This window comes from Convolutriloba macropyga, chromosome 9, assembly GCF_964194025.1.
Source record: "Convolutriloba macropyga chromosome 9, txConMacr16.3, whole genome shotgun sequence".
Taxonomy (NCBI): Eukaryota; Metazoa; Xenacoelomorpha; order Acoela; family Convolutidae; genus Convolutriloba; species Convolutriloba macropyga.
In genome coordinates this window covers 39,860,727-39,878,656 of record NC_134476.1, presented here as the reverse complement: position 1 = coordinate 39,878,656, position 17,930 = coordinate 39,860,727, and the positions used below count along the sequence as shown (strand labels likewise).

Here is a 17,930-nt window from a genome sequence, read left to right as displayed (position 1 = left end):
AAGCAAACTGGTCAATTTTGAATGGCAAACACAGATAAAACAGTAAAAAAATAAAAAAGAAAATGCTGTTCAAGCTTGCTAACTACAGCTATATCAATCGGTTCTGAGCCACATATCACAAAGTACTGGAATCCTTTACCGCTAGTGAGATTCGGATTGTTCAGCAGTGCCAGACGGATTGTGATGAACTTCAGTGCTTGCTAACGAATGTGGGCAGACAGAAAAAAAAACAGAATTGATTCGCCATAAAAGTAACATTTTGCTTCATCTATAATGAAATCCTTTAGATTCGGAGTCATGGTTATTTGAAGGACAGATGGTTGGGTTTTTGTTTTCAATAGTTTTGATCAACAATGTTGATCGATAATATTAATTAGATACCCAAAAAACGTAACAGATTTGCAGTGAAACACTTTGACCCCCAGCACATCAAATTGAGTGTCCCTGTCATAATTACGCCCCAACCAAAGGAGAGAATCAACCGACGATTTATTCCCATTGCCGAAACCAAGCCAACACAAAGATCAAACAGAGCGAGCAAAAACAGCCCAACCGAGGTTGTTGACATGTTGTCAGAAGATAACTTGCCTCAGATAAGCTTCAGAGAACCCGCAGAATCGCCTTTTAGAAACAATATAGAAGCGGGAAATTTATAGCCTTGTTGAAAGTAAAAACGAACCATTGTATTGAACCTTATTCAATTCTCTTATCAATGCACAAATCCACCTGAAATCTTTAATTCAAATTTTATACTTCTTAGTTGAGCGTAATTACAAGACCCAATCTAATTAATCGGGCCCTCATAGTTGATTTCATCAGTCAAGTCTGGATAAAAGTTGGTTAAACTTGACAAGACCGAAACACAAACGCGCTGAGGTAAAATCAGAAAAGAAAATTTTTTATTGTCTGTCTAATGTTGAAGTGCTTTTGGGACGTCAAGCAAACTGGTCAATTTGCAATGTCAAACACAGATAAAACAGTAAAAAAAAGTTCAAAAAAGAGAAAACGCTGTTGAAGCTTGCTAACTACAGCTATATCAATCGTTTCTGGTACCTGAGCCACATATCACAAAGTACTGGATTCCTTTACCGCTAGTGATATTCGGACTGTTCAGCAGAGCCAGACGGATTGTGATGAACTTCAGTGCTTGCTACCGAATGTGGGCAGAGAGAAAAAAAAACAGAATTTATTCACCATATCAAAGATAAAATTTTGCTTCATCTATAATGAAATCCTTTAGATTCGGAGTCATGGTTATTTGAAGGACAAATGGTTGGGTTTTTGTTTTCAATAGTTTTGATCAACAAATGTTGATCGATAATATTGTTTAGATACCGAAACTACTAACAGATTTGCAGTGAAATACTTTGACCCCCAGCACATCATATTGATTGTACCTGTCATAATTACGCCCTAATCACCGGAAGTCCAATCGCGTTAAAGGAGAGAATACACCAACGATTGATTCCCACTGGCGAAATCAAACCATTACAAAGATCAAACAGAGCGAGCAAAAACAGCCCAACCGAGGTTGTTGACATGTCAGAAGATAACATGCCTCAGATTAGCTTCCGAGATCCCGCAGAATCGCCTTTTGAAAACATAATTTAGAAGCTAAAAACTTGTAGCCTTGTTGGAATTAAAAACGAATACTAATTTCTTGAACCTTATTCAATTCTCTTATCAATGCACAAAACCATCTGAAAAAGAATCCTTCGGTTCAAATTTTATACTTCTCTTACTTAAGCATAAATACAAGACCCAATGTAATCACTCGGGGCTTCATAGTTGAATTCATCAGAAAAGTTTGGATAAAAGTTGGTCAAACTTGACAAGGCCAAAACACAAAAGCGCTAAGTAAAATCAAACAAAAATTTGAATGTGGTCTTTTGTCTAACGTTGAATTGCTTTTAGGACGTCAAGCAAACTGGTCAATTTGCAATGTCAAACACAGATAAAACATTTTTAAAAAAAGCCAAACAAACTTTTAAAGAACTAACCGTGAAGAAGTTTGGTATATGATTACCGAACACGCTGCGAAAAAGATGCTGACGTAATACATCCGTTTCGGGAGAAAAGCTATTCGAAACCAATAAAAGGTATATAAAGCACCAAAAGATTGGGTTCGAGACCGATAGAAGGGGGCCATTTTCTGTGCTGTAGACCACCCGAAAATTTACTACTAAAGACGAAAGTGTGTTTGAATTTCGAGAAAAAAAAACTAAGATTCGGAAAACTTTTCTCGTAACAAAAACAAATACTAGGTTTTAAAAGCTCATACTTTTATTTCATTCACGGATTCTTTTCTGACCGACAAGTTACCAGAACAGAGCTCAAGCTCACTTCTCTTAGTTGTAATCGAGGATTTCTAAATGTAATCGATGATTATATATATATATATATATATATATATATATATATACATATATATATATATAATATACATATATATAGTGCTTTACATAAATAAAAATTATATATATGTATATATATATATATAGTACTAAATTATATTGATATCAATATAAATTAGTACAATATATATATATATATATATATATATAAATATATATATATAATTTATATTTATGTATTATATATTATTATATATATATATATGTATGTATTATACATACATATATATATATATATATTTATATATATATATATATATATATGTATGTATGTAATATATATGTATGTCTTATATATATATATATATATATATATATATATATATATATATATATATATCTATACAACATCTATCTAACTTGTATATAACAGATATTTGTACGGTAAATAATTTTTTTGATTTGTTAATACTTTAGCAAGAGAGTGTCTATCGGAGTGTTAAACTAAGGAAAAAGGTATTTGAGTGCATATATTACAAGCATGATTCTAGAGTGTCTTCTAAGTGATTTTTGGGTAAAAATTAATAAAAAAACCCAGCAAAAATTAGACATTGAACATAAAAAGAAAACCTGTGTTTACAAAAATACAAGCATGATCGGAGTGTTTTGGGTAAAAATTGATGAAAGATCATGAAAATTGAGACAATGAATCTCGAAATGAGCAATTGAATGCATATAAAGCAAGCTTGATTCTGGAGCTTGATTCTCATCTAAACAGCAATAGGTCTTTGAACATAGATCCACCAATTACTGTGTAACGAAACTCTGCCTTGATCAGACCAAAAGTCCACTGATCAAAATAATTGTGTTCCGCACAGCAGTCTCGGGGGGAAAATTGTTTTGTCTACAGACTTGAAACTCGAGAGGAACTCACCGACTCCCCCACCACAGCTTCGGGTAGTGGCTCCACCTTAGCTCCAGTTTTTCTCAGAAAACGCTACATAAAGACTGTGTCGGCCTCGATACATTTATATTTGGAGGGTCACAAAAATTGTCAAAAAAATTAATACACAAGTTGGAGCGTTGTCAATTAGGCGTACTGGAAAATAAAAAACCTACGATTATGGGTTCATAGCGAAATTCGCCTCTTCATTTCATCTTCATAAATCTGTCTAGGAAGTTCATTGAATTTCTGAAAAAATTGATCATTGATCAGTTTGTCGACTGCTGCTCAAAGGACGTATTTTGTTCGACTATGACTACTCCTGTCCATAATTTAAAACTGGTACGCACTATTATCAATACTTTTCAAAGTTTCACGCCGAGCAGTAGCAACTGATTGCACAAAAGAGTCAAAACACAACTGGTGTGTACTGTAGGAATAAATGAAACTTCTAAAAAGTGAGCCCATTTTTCAAATAGAAAAGAAGCAATGGTGTTATGAGATGTCCGTTGTAATTTCATGCTTGAAATTAAAAAAAGGTCTTGGTTCGGAAATGATTTCAGTTGCAAAATTGAGCATATGATCACCAGCACCGTCCAAACATACGTTAGTATTTGCAAATACGGGTAACATTTTCCTTAAATGATCTGGTACCTCCAACTCACAATCTACTAAATGAAAAAATTGTTTCAAAAGCTTACTAACTGATCTTCTCGCATGGGAGCAACGAATGGAAAATTTTCGGACATATATTTTTTGCATCATTTCTGTTTTCGCGAACCCATGCCCACCAAGTACACTCCCAAATATCTTCAATTTGTATCCCAAGATTCGGATTTACTCCCGTCAGTCCTTTTCACGTGCTTGCAATCTATCATTAATGTGTTCCAGTAAATGGTTGTTCCGTTCGTGACATGTACAAAAGAGGTAAAAACATCCTACCGCCTCAGAAACTGTACTGCAGTGCGCACAATAAACATCAACTGAAAAAGGCCCAATTTCTGCTTGGCACTTAAAGAACTGTGACTGTAATGTACAATCCGGTCTAATCTTTTGAAAAAATTGTAAAACGATCTGTTCGAAAAAACTCCGTTTGTTACGTCCAGTATAGAAAAGGTTTGTTTGCTCACAGTATTCCCATTTAACGTATACACCCGATGGCCTCTGTTGCTTCAGAGCAAAAGGGTAGTTGACTCTCGTCGATACCAAAAATAGCTCTAGAGATTGTTAGGAGTGTCTCCAGAAAACCCTAATTAGGAATAACGCAAGAATTCGGTTGACGTGGAGCTTTGAAGTATTCGATTTGCTAGACTAGGGCATGTAGAACCTAGTTTAAGCATATCAGTGTTAAAATTATTATAAAAAGTTTTCATCTTCAACATAACTGTTAGCTTTGGATGAACATTTTTGTTACTGTACCAACGTATTCTCTCCAAATAAATCGTAATTTCTCAGAGTTTTCTTCTTTGTTAAGGGGAAATGATGTCGACTTGAGATTCTTCAAAACCTGTTTGCTCTTCCCACACGGGAGTTTTTGTTCAAACTCCTGAATTCCCTTTCAAGAACATTACAATTCTTCAATTTACTGTAAAAAATTTCAATGGGAGGAAAGTGGTTTAAATTCAACTTGTCAAGATCGTCAAACCACTCATATTGGAAAACTTTTCATAACCATAGGCTGTGAGGAACTTATCAAAACTAGTTGTTCCTCCCAAAGAATGTAAAATGTCACGAAATTAAACAGCAACATTTGGAGCCTAGAAATTGATTACATTAGTGAACAACAGTGGGTGTGCACTGGTACTCTCGAAAAAGAACTCTCGCATCAGGTACTCTTAGACACTCAATCACTGCGCTTAATTGAGGGCCAAGTTCTTTTATATAAAGTACTGCTCTCATTACGAAAGATTGTAGACAAAACAACATCAAGTGTAGATCCCGTTCCCTTCGTTAAGTTTTCTAAGAAGATCGGCAATACTTAACATGTTGCTAGTTTCTTGTTATGAATAAAGAAAGGAACAAGATCAGGACCATCTATCTATATCTATTTTCTAGAGCAAAACGGTGGGTAGTTTGTGTTCATCAGTCTTCCTTTAACCAAGACTTTTTAATATAGGTTCGGTCATCAACGACCAGCAGCATTTCAGCGTCTTTAGTTTTCAACTGTCCTTGTAGAAAGTTTGTGATCGCTCCGTCAGTTTGGCCTATAACTTCTGCCTGTTTTAACTTGGAATCCAAATTTACAAACATTCCATTGATTTGCTTGACTGCAATCCAATGTCTCCGTTTGATTGGAATCGTAAAGTATCCCCAGGACATCCAAGTGTCCACGTTCAAAATGAAGCCGAAAACGTTCTGGTAATTTATGCTTTTCAAGGGCCGCCGTTTATCCCACCAAACTGCCTCCATGTTCTGTTTGTTCAAAGCTGTCATGACAACATTGACGTCGTAGTTACCAGTCCCAAGCATGCTTTTGTGTGGGTTGGAGCTAAGAGGCCCACTATTTGAGGAGGTCGATGCTTGGTTCTGATTGGCCAATATCTCACATATTTTATCCAAATCCTGTTAAAGATGTAAATGTTGTTTACTTAAAGCAATCTTGCATGAAACGCATTACAATACATGTGGGGCTCGAAGAAAAATCCATAAGCTAAAAATTGCGAACGATATTGAAATGGAAGTAGCCTAACCTATAAAAGAACAAGAATTTTACAAAGTATTAATTGATCAGTGGAAATAAACGGAGGAAACTGAAAGAAGTCGAAGAACAAAATAAAAAGTATACATATTCTCTAAGAAAAACTCTAAGAAAAATTCTAAGAAATTCTCTAAGAAAAACAACAAAATCCTTTGCAAAATGCAAAACGGCAATTTCCCAAATACTATTTGGAGAAAAAAAACTTAATTCATCTCCCAGATAAATCATGCATTCAATAATTGAAAGAGAAAAATTGAACGACAATCAAAAAATTCTAACAAACAACCTAAAAAAAAATAAAATTTGAAGAAGGTTATTTGAAGAACAATTCGATCAAAATAATTCATTCATCTTCTAGATCAGTTACCCACCCGATACTTGGCAGAGAAATATTGCAACGTGCTCTCCCTGGTGTTAAAAAGAATTAAAACTGCTAAAAACCAAAGACTTCTAAAACAACTAATTTCGACAACATAACTCGGCAAACGCTATAAAAATCAAAGAAAACAAAACTGATTTCAAAAAATTAAAACCAGGCAAAGCCTTAAAAAGTAGATTGAAACTCAATCTTTACGTGTAATATTTGCTTCTTTACGTGTAATCTTTACGTGTAATATGGCCAAAAAAGCTTCCAAGCGCACTATTAATAGCTTAGATAACTGAGAGAAACGCCTTCGATTGAGAATGTTTGAGTTCAAAAAAAATTTGAAAAAGCCATTTAAGATTTAAAAAATTTTGCTTGCTTAGCAAAAAATTTTTTGCACCTAATTTTCTCGCTCTCTGCCTCTTTCAAAACATCGACAAGAACAAAAAAGACACTCTTCGCTCAGATCTTCAATTTTCTTCAGTAATTTGATCTTTACATTCTTCTTCAAGCATTTTTTTTCCTTTTTCAAGTACCCCGATGAAAACATAGCCGGAAGAATTCCAAACATGTTTCAAAGACTCGTCTCCGTCAAAACAAACTATTCAGAAAAACAACACCTCTTGAAATTGCTCAAGAAAAATAAAATTGACAATTAATGAAATATTTAACACCAGAAACCAACCGAACTTAAAAAATAGAAATCGTCATATAACAGAAGTGCACATGGAGAAGAAAACCTCACTTTAAACAATCCGAGGCCGCTACGATCTTCACGCAACAAGAGAAAAGCCATATTAGGCTCTCCTAACTGCTACAAGTTATCCTATTCTTTGCAAAATCTTATCTTTACAAAAACACTTTTATGCCAACGAAAATGTAATCATTTGGTAACTAAAAAGAGTTTGAGCAATAGAAATCATTCCATTTCTGAAAGAACGCAATTACACAGAAGAAAGGTTAAAAAGTCGCAAAAATTGCCTAAAAATCAGAATAGCTGAAAAACTAGATTAAAATTCGTATTAACAACAGCTTTCAAAACACTATAAAAAATCCTTAAATCAGTACTATAGTTCATTCAAACCTATTAACCAAAAAATAGTTGAAATCAAAAAATGCCGCACTCGCTCAAAAAATTGCGTTCGCTTAAATTTTTTCAAGCCTCAAATTCTCGCTCATTCGAAGACATCGGTATTAACAAAAAAAAAACACTTTTCGCTTCCCTCTCCAATTTTGTTCAACAGCGCCACCACTCCATTTTTTTCACGTTTCATTTCCTGTTTCAAAATTCACCGCAATCAAATTGATTTTAAAGACTTCAATACTCGTCTTCGATTCGAAAAAACAGCGCACCAATACAATTCAAATTTTCTGAATTGTAAACATGAATTGTAAACATGAATACTCTGAACTGCCGGAAGAATTCCGGAAGCGACTCGAAGCGTCAAAACTTCAAACAAAACCGTAATTGCAGCAGAAGCCACTACCTTTAGTATTAAACCATTAACTCACTACCTCTCCAGAGGTCTGCTCTAAAAATTGGTGAAACTTAAACCACTGTCACCAAGAGAAACAAAATGCAGCAAAATATTATATCATTGAAAACGTTTGGTAACGTTTAAAAAAAAAACAAACAAAGAGGTCAAAAAAGAGATAGACTGAAAAAGCTGACAAGGTTATCAATTGCCCTCAAATAACTCATGATTCTAATCTGAAAAAGATCGCGAAAGCAAACGGCAGATAATAATCTTAGAAACTAAGTTAAATCTTTTCAAAATAGAAAGCTCAAATTAAAGAACCACAAAACACCTATAATTACACTTCTAAACACTGAAATTGAGACAAAAAACAACACACTTGCTCCTTGTTGTACATATGCTAGTTAATATGATTGAATACTAATTCAAAAATTAAATTGATCATAGAAAAGACATAAGCAGCAGAAGAATATTCAAAGGCCAAAAATCGTTTGAATTAATACCAAGGCCGAAAGAAAGTTGCAGTAAATAGTCTTAAATGGAAATTGTGGAAAAGGCTTGCTATCAAACTCTCAGTAATGCCTTATGTTGAATGAAATCAAATGCAAACCAAAGAAATGACGAAAATCTAAGAAAAAGCTGAAATCATTCATTTTTAACAACTGAAAAACTCATGATACTGAAAATAAATGTAGGTGCCAGGACAAAGATAGAATGATATTAACTAGAATGTAAGAATATGGGCACAATGTAAGGAACACCGTAACAAAAACACATTCTTGAATTTTGAAAATTAAAACCAGTAAAAAACTTCAAGAAAAACGAACACATTTCATTGTTCAGCATTCAAGACACATAAAAGATAATTAATGATCCGATACAAAGATCTATTCTCCTGAAGAGAACAAAAATAGGTAAAAGCAGAATTCAGAAATACGAAAACTTGAAACATTTTGCAAAGAAATGGTCAAAAAAACTTTAAGACTGCATTTATGAAAGTTTTAATTGTTTTTCAAAAACATAACGCAAAAAAATGTTAAATTATTATTGAAACGAAATTAAATTCCCTCATGTTGCAAAAAAAAGACTATTTTTAGCAATTACAGCCAAAATACAAACAAATTACAGACAAAATACTGTTAAAATATCCAAAAATGAATAAATTAATATTAAAAAAGCCAAAAATTAACTAAAAAATCAAGAATTATGTGCCAATTTTCAGCTTGAAACGCATTTTCAGGCTCTGCAAAACACTGTGGTATCAATTTCCGAGGTTTACATTTCAATATAGTAACGAATAAACTTTATTTCTATAAGAAACCAAATCAAAAGCAAAAAAAATGGGCCAATTAGTCCAAAAAACGGCTAAAAACGGTTATCTATATTTGCCATTCAGTCAAAAACTACTTTTCAAAGTCAAAAAGTCATTCACTAAACGAAGCGCAAGATTAAAAAACTTCTCTCGCTTAGAAAAAATCTGTTCACCAAGACAGCTTTTCTCACTTTTACTTTTAGGTCAAAATGCCGCGTGAACAAATCTACTTCCTGTAAAAAAAACCGAGAGAAAACCAATACTCCTCTTCGAGTCGTAAAAACCAAGAGAAGGGCCATAAAAGCCTCAGCTATTGCTTTGAGGCTATTTACCCCCAGACAACTCTAATTATAAAGCTCGAACGGCATGAGGAAACGTGCAGGTTGGCCCTTGCAATCCCGTCTATTTGCGCTATTGTACTTAAAAATTCTAGCTGAAATTACTGTATGGGACAAAATTTTGTACGCGACAAAAAATAGGAGCAATTCTGTAACGGTCAAAATCTTTCCCTTTCTTAACTTTCAAATTCCTTCTTAATCCGACAAGATAGCTGTCTAGTTTGATCGAATCTTGTATAGTTTAATTTATCACAGCTATGTATTTAGTGCGTCTGGGGATAGAAGTACACGCTTTGGGGATCTGTATCCAAGGGTTTACATGCACTGTTAATTTAGAAAGTACCTGTTTGGTGAATGAGCTACACTGGAATAGATTGTTGAGGGCGTGTAAGGCACAAAGTTCTCGCGACTGTTTCTCGTGGTAGATGCCATGGTGTTCACTCCCTCTTGTTGCCTGTCCCGTCTTCCCTTGCTTTTTCATATCAATCTTCTGTAAAGACAAACATCACGCTGTGCCTCACTTAGTACTTTTTAATTCGTTGACGAAGAATTCAATTCATTCAACGAGAAGTCATCAAACAAGAAAATATGGTAACCAGCGCCACAAGTTTGACCTCCAATTTAGCGAAATACAAAACATGTCACTTAGAACGTCAATTTACCTATAATTTCTCAAAAAGGGGGCAGAATTCAAATTTCGCAGATCAATAGATCGGTAGGTTTCGAACGTTTTCAATAATAGAATTTAAAAGCGCTTTCTGACCAACTGTAACATCTCTAAGTGAGACTGTATCAAGTTCTCGACATACAATTTCTTTCAAAAACTGTTTTCCTTCCAGAACTTTTAACGCCGATGCCAGGAAATCCTCGTTCGCTGAAGAACATTGGAAGCCTTTTATACGGCCTTTTGTTAACTCAAAAGTCGAAACCGAATCATCCCAATCTTCCAAAGCGAAACTTAGTTTGAATTTAGGCGTTAAACCGTAAAGCCAATCCCATGACTTCAAATAATTGCTATGTTCCACTACTTCACTAAAATCAGTCGGGTTCAATCTCAACACTGACTCCGGTTGCGCAGCGTCATAACCCTGTTTTGTGCAATAGAAATTCCCCAAACTTCGTGCAAAACTATAGAAGTAGGGACATAATTCGTCGTTTCCAAACAAATTGTTGACAGGTGAAGGCACACTTCGTGTAGCAGTACTTTCTATTGTATAATCATTACTCTTTCCTAAAAATTGTCTGATTAAAGACAAATCAGAGTTCAAAAGCAGTGTGAAATGGTGCAATGATCTCTCTTTTTCAATTCGATTTGCTGAGCCTGAAATCTTTTTGCCCTCGTAGATTAAGTCACTTCTTTCGTTAATAGTTACTTTCTTATCATAGGTCGCTTTTAGAAAATCGGTTATAAAAATCAAATTTTCCCGTTTGTTTAGCAACAATCGTGGCTGAAGATAGGAAATATTAGCATTTCCAGTGTCGTGGAAAACTGTTCCACCTCCACTACAGCGTCGCGCGAAGGGAATTCCCAGCTCAGCGGCTTTTCGCGGACCGTAAATTTCTAACCATGGATTTTGAAATTTCCCAGTAACAATACAAGGCTTGTTATGGTACAGCAATAGCAACCTCACATGCTTGGGTAAATTCAGATGCAACAACTGCTCAAAGGCAAGATTTTCGAAAATATTTGTTGATTGAGAAACTATAACTTTGTAGTTAGCGAGAGTACAATAGTTTATTGACCTGCGAAATGTCATAGTCAAAAACGGGATTGAGCTCGAGTTCATCGGAGCTCAAATCTCTTAAACTCACCGCAAAACTATCTGTAAATAATGATTCCTCGTTATCCTTGCTTGCACTTTGACTCATCGAAATCAGGGGATAAATTAGGAACACGGCAATAATAGTCGCAACCAATACGGCTACGGGTCCAGTGATCGCCCAATGCTTAGCAGGCCAGTACGATAAACCAATAGAGTCCAAAACTTCGACTGGTACAAAAACCCACAAACAGTAAACCAAAAAGGTGACGATAGTCAGAACGAAGAGGACAAATCCGTATACAGCTCTTTCTGGAGTCGGCAACGGTCCAACATCAGACTTCTTAACGTTCATGAGTTCACCAAAACCATTCCTGAAATAGATATCAGTGTTGAAAAGAATACCCCCTTCCATTAAAAATGCCCCCTTCAATAAAAAAAGATCTTATGCTCTCCAATGAAAAATTCAAGAGCACAAGTGACCATTTACTATTGACAAGCTGTTGTGTTGGCTCACAGTCAATTGCAAAAAAAGTCCTTCCCCAAAACGGGTGCTCGTTTCACTCGGGGCAGCAAGTGACCAGCTCGAGGGGCAGCAAGTTAAGAAAGAAAGAAAGAAAGAAAGAAAGAAAGAAAGAAAGAAAGAAAGAATTAATTTCTCTGATTCATAATATTAAAATTACGTGAACAGTTTAGAAGAATTAGAGATGGATCAGAGAAGACCCTCCTAAAGGTGAATCATCTTTTATTATGAGGACCCGAGTTAAAAGTGCAGAGCATTGATCGCGTTTGACTTCTTTACCTATTTTTCTTAACCTATTTCTGTATTGAAACATATCACTTAACCTTGGTGAAGTCTGAAGTTTAGCTAAAGTTTTAAAGGACTGATTTGAAGAATGAAGACATCATTTTTAACTAGCGTGTTGAGTAATTTGGCTCCGCTCCGCGATATCTTAGAGAATGCCTAACACTCAGACATTTTGCTGCGGGAACTTTATACAAGCCACACGTTGTAGCTCGGGTAGCCATGGAAGTTTTCAGCTGCCTTTTGAAGATATTGTTTAGGTAGCAAGTCGGTTGCAATTGCCTGATCGAAAAAAGGGAGAATTTTAACAATTCAAACGCATAAATATCATAGATGTTTTGTATTCCTGAATCTTCGAAAAGTGAACTGGAACGATTCCTTGAGCTTTTGAAGAATATTACCCTGAGTAGTTTCTTTTGTTACAAGTAAATTGGAAGTAAACGGTTGCGCGAAGTGCAACCGTATATCAATACATCATATTGTATGACAGGTTTGATGTTAACATTGAAATACCGTATTACAACATCACGACACAATGCGACACAATGAAAATCTGCTTAGAAACTTTTTTTACAATATCCTAAATATGGCTTGTAAAATTGAACCTCCCATCTATCTTTATTCCGAGATAGGTAACGAGCGACTGTTTAAACAACAATTCATCGTCTAATTCTAAAGTGATATCATTTTTTTCAAGAAATTGCAGAGTTTTCGAAATGTTCAGTGAAAGTTCATTTTTCTTGATCCACTCAAGCATTTTGTTCAGTTCAATGTTCAGCTTTGATTTTTCACCATCACAGATATAAAGCCAATTTGTATCATTTGCAAACAAGTAAGTGTCTAAAAAAGAAGAAACATTGGGTAGATCATTTACATAGATAAGGAATAGAAGCGGACCCAAAATTAATCCTTGGGGAACACCACAGGTCACTGTCCTATTTGACAAATAGGATTTGAACCAATCTAATGCGACACCACGAACGCCATAAATCGCCAATTTCGATAAAAGACGTGTGTGATTCGCAGTATCAAAGGCTTTACGCAAGTCCACGAGAATAGAAACATTCAATACCTGGGTTTTCACGGAGCGTTTCAGTGATATGGGCTAAGGCGTGGATAGTTGAGTATTTTGATCGAAAGCCAAACTGCTTCGGGTAGAAAATGTTAAATTTCAAGAAAAAACATTCAAGTCTTGCGTAAACGACTTTCTCAAGCAATTTACTTAGTACAGGGAGTATAGATATTGAGCGGTACTTGTCAGTATTCATTTTTGAACCTTTGAGTATAGAAATTGAGCGGTACTTGTCAATTTTCATTTTTGAACCTTTTTTATGCAATGGGAAAACTTTAGCTCTCTTGAGGCATTCTGGAAAAACGCCTTCACTCAAGGAGCGATTGAACATATACAGAAGGGGTTCTCGGAGAACTGAAAGACTAGACTTCACAATTTCGGCGGAGAGTCCATCGAAGCCTGACGATTTTCCATCTTTCAATTCAGCTACATAACGTTCAAGCTCTAACATACCTAGAGGATGAAGAAAGAAGCCGCAATATCTGAAACAATTGTAGAAACCTTGTCGTTACAAGGTAAAGCCAAACTCACAAATTTAGAATTCAGAGCTTTAACGACGTCTTCCATTTCGCTAAGCAAAGTATTTCCGTCTAGTAAAACAATAAATCTTTGCCTTTTTTCTCTACCACACAAGGCATTTAACTCTCCAAAAAAGTTTCGAGAAAAGTTTCTTGAGAAGAAGGCCCCATAGTATTGCTTCTTGGAGGCTTTAACTAGTTTATTTACCACAGCACGGTAATGTTTGAAGCGCTGTTCATCAGCAGGTGCTCTGAATTTTTGGAAAAGGCGCTAAAACTTGCCTTCTTAGCTACGCAGTTTTTTACTACATTTGCTATCTAGGGATTTCGGGGAGTTTTCCATGCCTTGTAATTGGCATTTCGATTTAAAATCAGTGTAAGTTTTTCTTCTAGGTTATCAGACGCTGCATCAATGCTCTGTTAAACATTTACTAAGAAAATTTCAGAATGAATATCATTCAGGAACGAGACGTGTGCTTGTTCATCCTTCAAAAAAGGGATGACTTTAATTTGCTTTTTTTCAGAGGAACTACTTCTTACAGGTATTTGGACAGTTATCGCAAAGTGATCAGATATACTGACTTTCTCTGTTTTTGCATCAACTTCCCAATCACTTACGTATTATATGGTGGAAAGATGCCAAAATCTTCCAGAAAAATCCGTTTGCTTACAGACGGAGAGTTGTACAAGCAAGCAACTAAAAAATCAACTTTACCTTTGGTGAAACATTGAACTAAAGCTACATTCAAGTTCGTTTCAATAGTAACCTTCTCAAACCAGATAGAATTGTGTATAAAGAGTGCCACTCCACTATTTCGATTTCCGGTTTTCACGACCGGAGATGAATATTCCCTTAAAACAAAAAAAATCATCAGTATCGTTGCTCTTTACAAGCAGAGAGAACCAAACTTTGGTCCCACTTGTAGAGATCACAAATATTTTCAAAAGCTAATCTTTTGCCATCATCAGTTTATATCACAACTAGTTCATTTTGCATACTGACAGTTTTTATATCAGCTTTTTGACGCAGTTTGGCAGCCAGTTTTGCTCGAAGAAACGTAATGTCGTCATTCAGGTACACATTATCAGCTCATCAGCTCAAACTTATTAGGTACACTCATCAGCTCAAACTTCTTCTGGCGTCTCACAAATTTCACGATAAGGGGCCTGTTACCGTTTCTGCTCGGAACCCGATGGCACACGCTGATGTCACTTTTTCGGATTTCTACTCCAACCTTGTTGGCGACATCTAGCACCGCTCTGTAAGGATCCTCGTCGAGGCCGAAGATACGAATATTATCACTTCTGCCATACTGCTCGTTGGCATCACTTTGGAGCAGCGAGAAGAGTTTGGAGGCATCGTCGTTGGGTCTGGATTTGTCTTCAACTTCGCCAACTCCTCAGCTGCACAAAACCCGCATAGGAATGGGCGTTCCATGAAGCCCCTTGGAACCCGTTTTGGCAGCCACGTGGGAACCCAACCAGTTAACTCATAAAGTTTAACAGAAGTCAAATATCATCAGTAAAAAAGATACATGTCACAAACAGGGACACAGATAAACTACAGGATTCACTCAATCTCCTTTCCTCCACTATCTCCGTCGAAAATTTTTCTGACGGAAGAGCGCCCTGCAGCGCCCAATGCGTAAACTGAGTTTCGGAGTATGGCAACGAGATATTCCTCGTTTTTGGGAATTTACAGCAATATGGTGAGGGGTTTCTCCTATGCAGTCAATCAAAACGCCGTCTAGTTCGTTCAGCAGCTATTGCGGTCACATTGCAACTGCCAGAGTATGGTATTTGTATAACTGCTCATATGTGTCATGTAATGCAGGAAATCAATTCTGAGAACTTTTCATCGACAAACTTTCACATCAGAGTAATTGAGCGATTCCTGAGTCCCACTGCGTTTGAGAAAGCTCACGATTGGATGAATACAGTTCACAACCCTGTTCAGCCTAAAGCTAAACGTCATAACCCTGTTTTGTGCAATAGAAATTCCCCAAACTTCGTGCAAAACTATAGAAGTAGGGACATAATTCGTCGTTTCCAAACAAATTGTTGACAGGTGAAGGCACACTTCGTGTAGCAGTACTTTCTATTGTATAATCATTACTCTTTCCTAAAATTGTCTGATTAAAGACAAATCAGAGTTCAAAAGCAGTGTGAAATGGTGCAATGATCTCTCTTTTTCAATTCGATTTGCTGAGCCTGAAATCTTTTTGCCCTCGTAGATTAAGTCACTTCTTTCGTTAATAGTTACTTTCTTATCATAGGTCGCTTTTAGAAAATCGGTTATAAAAATCAAATTTTCCCGTTTGTTTAGCAACAATCGTGGCTGAAGATAGGAAATATTAGCATTTCCAGTGTCGTGGAAAACTGTTCCACCTCCACTACAGCGTCGCGCGAAGGGAATTCCCAGCTCAGCGGCTTTTCGCGGACCGTAAATTTCTAACCATGGATTTTGAAATTTCCCAGTAACAATACAAGGCTTGTTATGGTACAGCAATAGCAACCTCACATGCTTGGGTAAATTCAGATGCAACAACTGCTCAAAGGCAAGATTTTCGAAAATATTTGTTGATTGAGAAACTATAACTTTGTAGTTAGCGAGAGTACAATAGTTTATTGACCTGCGAAATGTCATAGTCAAAAACGGGATTGAGCTCGAGTTCATCGGAGCTCAAATCTCTTAAACTCACCGCAAAACTATCTGTAAATAATGATTCCTCGTTATCCTTGCTTGCACTTTGACTCATCGAAATCAGGGGATAAATTAGGAACACGGCAATAATAGTCGCAACCAATACGGCTACGGGTCCAGTGATCGCCCAATGCTTAGCAGGCCAGTACGATAAACCAATAGAGTCCAAAACTTCGACTGGTACAAAAACCCACAAACAGTAAACCAAAAAGGTGACGATAGTCAGAACGAAGAGGACAAATCCGTATACAGCTCTTTCTGGAGTCGGCAACGGTCCAACATCAGACTTCTTAACGTTCATGAGTTCACCAAAACCATTCCTGAAATAGATATCAGTGTTGAAAAGAATACCCCCTTCCATTAAAAATGCCCCCTTCAATAAAAAAAGATCTTATGCTCTCCAATGAAAAAGTCAAGAGCACAAGTGACCATTTACTATTGACAAGCTGTTGTGTTGGCTTACAGTCAATTGCAAAAAAGTCCTTCCTCTAAATGGGTGCTCGGTTGACTCGGGCCAGCAAGTGACCAGCTCGAGGGGCAGCAAGTTAACTCAAAAAGTTTAACAGAAGTCAAATATCATCAGTAAAACATACAGGTCACACACAGGGACACAGATAAACTACAGGATTCGCTCAATCTCCTTTCCTCCACTATCTCCGTCGAAAATTTTTCTGACGTAAGAGCGCCCTGCAGCGCCTAATGCATAAACAGTTTCGGAGTATGGCAACGAGATTTTCCTCGTTTTTGGGAATTTACAGCAATATGGTGAGGGGGTTTCTCCCATGCAGTTAATCAATACGCCGTCTAGTTGTTTCAGCATCTATTGCGGTCACATTGCAACTGCCAGAGTATGGTATTTGTATAACTGCTCATATGTGTCAGAGTAATGCAGGAAATCAATTCTGAGAACTTTTCATCGACAAACTTTCACATCAGAGTAATTGAGAGATTCCTGAGTCCCACTGCGTTTGAGAAAGCTCACGATTGGATGAATACAGTTCACAACCCTGTTCAGCCTAAAGCTAAACCATAGTGATGAATTCCAATCGCTGTCTTTGCTCAACAAAATTTTGGGTGAAGAAGATATTCAGCTGCATGTAAAGAGAAGAGAAAAGTGTGAATTCAGTTTAACGCGGTGGTACAACATATTACAAATCAAATAGAAGCTAGCGTTAAGAAAAGCACGTACATTAAAGGTACATAGAACAATATTGACAGGTGTATTTAATTTAAAAGGAGAAAAGCGTGAACTCAATTTAACACGGTGGTACAACAAAGAGTACTATTAAATAGCTTCAGGAAAAGACATATAATAGCAATGTAAGGAACATTAGATGACAGTAATAATCATCGCGTCTAGAAACTAAAATTATTTGAGCCTTCCCTCCTCTATAATGGCCCCTATGGATGCTTCGGTTAGTTCCGGTTGTTTTAAAACTTTGCAGCCTCTTATTCTCGTTTGTGGCTCAATTTCTGAGCTATCCTTGTGATGACTTTGTTCGTGTTGGCACTCGCTCCGCCAGTACATGAGAAGATCAGTGGCGTGAAGGAGCTCTATTCAACCTCGACAATCCGCTTTTCATA

The 17,930-nt window shown here is 36.4% G+C and overlaps 3 protein-coding genes across 3 annotated transcripts in view; all 3 read right to left on the bottom strand.

Moving 5' to 3' along the window:
• LOC142345385 (protein arginine N-methyltransferase 6-like) overlaps nt 1-17,930 on the bottom strand; it is a 140,197-nt gene that overhangs the window by 107,760 nt on the left and 14,507 nt on the right. The gene's annotated exons all lie outside the window — the stretch shown is intronic.
• Nucleotides 4,957-11,661, bottom strand: LOC142345775 (josephin-2-like). Its single transcript, XM_075398097.1, has 3 exons — nt 11,300-11,661; nt 9,831-9,977; nt 4,957-5,859 (listed from the first exon to the last, which is right to left on the bottom strand). The coding sequence occupies exons 1-3, from the start codon at nt 11,600-11,602 to the stop codon at nt 5,380-5,382; spliced, it is 930 nt and encodes a 309-aa protein (XP_075254212.1). The 5' UTR covers nt 11,603-11,661; the 3' UTR covers nt 4,957-5,379.
• Nucleotides 10,084-11,244, bottom strand: LOC142345901 (lipoyl amidotransferase LIPT1, mitochondrial-like). Its single transcript, XM_075398348.1, has one exon. It carries the CDS (start codon nt 11,242-11,244, stop codon nt 10,192-10,194), a length of 1,053 nt encoding a protein of 350 aa, XP_075254463.1. The 3' UTR covers nt 10,084-10,191.

What these genes read in the sequence shown, in the direction of transcription:
- LOC142345901 (XM_075398348.1), bottom strand. Translation starts at nt 11,244, where the DNA reads ATGACATTTCGCAGGTCAATAAACTATTGTACTCTCGCTAACTACAAA.
- LOC142345775 (XM_075398097.1), bottom strand. Translation starts at nt 11,602, where the DNA reads ATGAACGTTAAGAAGTCTGATGTTGGACCGTTGCCGACTCCAGAAAGA. An exon ending in TATTTACAGATAGTTTTGCG is followed by an intron (nt 9,978 to 11,299) that starts GTGAGTTTAAGA and finishes TTGTCTTTACAG; the next exon opens with AAGATTGATATGAAAAAGCA. An exon ending in GTAGCTCATTCACCAAACAG is followed by an intron (nt 5,860 to 9,830) that starts GTACTTTCTAAA and finishes CATCTTTAACAG; the next exon opens with GATTTGGATAAAATATGTGA.